This window comes from Wyeomyia smithii, chromosome 2 (assembly GCF_029784165.1).
Source record: "Wyeomyia smithii strain HCP4-BCI-WySm-NY-G18 chromosome 2, ASM2978416v1, whole genome shotgun sequence".
In the NCBI taxonomy this organism is placed as follows: domain Eukaryota; kingdom Metazoa; phylum Arthropoda; class Insecta; order Diptera; family Culicidae; genus Wyeomyia; species Wyeomyia smithii.
Genome location: NC_073695.1, coordinates 83404063 through 83406549, shown reverse-complemented (window position 1 = coordinate 83406549; position 2487 = coordinate 83404063). Strand labels below are relative to the sequence as shown.

At 38.8% G+C, this 2487-nt stretch overlaps 1 protein-coding gene across 1 annotated transcript; it reads right to left on the bottom strand.

The window, feature by feature from the left end:
* Positions 1-763: 763 nt before the first annotated feature.
* On the bottom strand, positions 764-1766 carry LOC129723033 (WAS/WASL-interacting protein family member 3-like). The gene is made up of 2 exons (XM_055676972.1): positions 1608-1766; positions 764-1549 (listed from the first exon to the last, which is right to left on the bottom strand). The coding sequence occupies exons 1-2, from the start codon at positions 1614-1616 to the stop codon at positions 1073-1075; spliced, it is 486 nt and encodes a 161-aa protein (XP_055532947.1). The 5' UTR covers positions 1617-1766; the 3' UTR covers positions 764-1072.
* Between the last annotated feature and the right edge of the window lie 721 nt (positions 1767-2487).

The following is a 2487-nucleotide window of genomic DNA, read 5'->3' as shown; positions in this document are numbered from 1 at the left end:
TTAAAGACAATAGCAGTATCAAAGACGCTGCACATTGTGCAAAATCGTTGTACAACTCGTTTGCGGAAACTGTGATATTGTAAAATAATATTTCCTCTGGAAAAATACTTAATATCTTAAACTTATAATTGCTTATTAGTCACAACTCTTCTGCTGAAGCCATTCTGCACAGAAAATGATTCAAACAGGCCTATCATTCCTACAAACGTAGTGAGTGAGTTCACACTGGTGGACGAAAGAGAGACAGAGAAAAAGTAGCAAAAGAGGAGACATCTGCCTCTATGATTTTTTATGATAATTGTGTCGATTGAAAAGTAGCATCAATCGTGTTAGAATCATCGAATAATTTACTCACCGATCATCAATGAAACTGACAGAGTTATACTCATTGAATTGGCATCGCATAGATAACTGCACCAAAAATAACATGTTGAAGAGTCCTTAGTGTAAGAAATATGCTACAGGCGAGTAGTTGATATCTTCTTCAACTGCTGGCCTAAAACCAGTCATCAACAGCTTGGCAGGGGTCATCCAGCGTCATATCAACTCGAATACTCTGCTACTCGTTCTGCTTTTGAGAAGTTGTTTCCTGACTATTCAAGCTGAAAAAGCTGATCATTCGTTGAACTTAAACGTTTGCATCCGAGATCCTCCGTCTCAAAAATAGTTTCCTAGTGATGTTTCGAAAATTGTCAGTATAATTTACATATTTTATTACATGTGTACTGTGATAAATTGCAGTAAATCAAAACGCTACAGTAAGTTGTTTAGCACTTGTTGCGATGTGTCAGTTTGGATGTTTATTGAAAAGTCATGTGGCGTAATATCGAACCTGAATGGATCTTAAACTGAAACAGCGCACTCGTTTATGTATCGTGTAAATATTTTAAAACTAACAGCCAATTATGAACAATATACCTATCGTTTTTGCCTAGAAAACCAGTCTATTCAATTCAGTTTGGCACACACCAGTTTATTAACAATCCAACCTCAACTTTATTGTGTAACTGTACATCAATTTTTTCACTATTTTGTTTCTAGTGTACTCCTCATACCTCATATTTCGACTGTATCATCCGTAACTATAACCGTAACTCGGATAATAACCTCCGTAGCTGTAACTGGGATAATTTTGACCATAACTATAACTCGGATAATACCGACCGTAATTATAATTCGGATAATAGTTTCTATCATAATAAGTTGGGTAATATGCACTTGCACTGTATCGTCTGCGATATCCGAGCAATCCTGCTAAGAACTCTGAGATGCTTACCCCTGAACCTGACGAGGAGGAGTGTGACGACGAAGGAATTGGTGGAACTGGTGGCACTGGTGGCACTGGTGGGACCGGTGGAACCGGTGGCGGTGGTCGCGGAATATGCGGAACAGGTGGTACCGGAGGAACAGGTGGCACTGGTGGAGGATCGGCTGATTCAGCAGTGTCTAGATCCCTGGTTTCCGTTTGTGCATTGAGGTTGCCGCCGTCGACTGGGTGACTAGAAGAACTTAGGCTCAGTGCAAACAATGCACCGAACAGCAATGCCACCTGTTTTTAAATCACAGATTTAATTCTTATCAAATAATTTTGTTAAAAAAATGTTTACCCGTGTCATGGAAATAATCGTTCCGAGATTTCCAAACTAGCAATCGATAAATCTCACAACATACTACTGCCGTGTCAATTTCACTTTCCATTTTATAGAATTTAGCTTCTTTCACATGATGACGCAAGTGACATCTTCAAATGCGTAGAAAACATACAGTGTAGCTTAACTTGTGATTCACATCTAGCTGCCGCATGTGATAAGATGGTGTGGTTAATGTTTTGCAACCAATGATGTAGAACCGCACATTCTGAGGAACCGGTTCTAACAGAATCTATCGGAAAGTCCCTCTAACTGTTTATGTCCACCCTGCAAATGGTAGGTATTTTGTTTGTCTGAATACTTTACACATTGTTGATCATGTGAACATCTCGGACAGGTAGAAGGAGTATCAGTTCTTCGATTAGCAGCGTTAGTTTACACTGGTCGACAAATATGAAAAAGCTTAAACTAAAAAAAAAAGATTATAGTTTTTACCCATTTCTGTGAATGTTGGTGCTTTTAATCAAGTCGTAAGTGCATAAAGTATCCAAAGACTTAAATAAAGTTTTCCTGTAAGCAAACATAAAAATGCCTAACCCGGCTGTTACTCTGGGGTCCATTGACGCACTTCGATTTTTGCCAGGGGCATCAACCTCTCAGGAATGGTTAAAAAGTTATTATCTTTTTTTCTCAGTTTGAGCTCAAAATTGCAAAACCTGTGTTGACCAGTGTTTTCAATGGCTTGAATGCAATTTTTTTCTCCAATCACTGCTTTGAGCAGTGGTTGAAGGAACGAACATTCAAAACGCAAAAGGCTATGTTAGGCCATGGTTAGTTGACGCCAGGCTGATTCCGGGGAAATACTTTTACGCACAAATTTTTCCACCAGATTAAATTA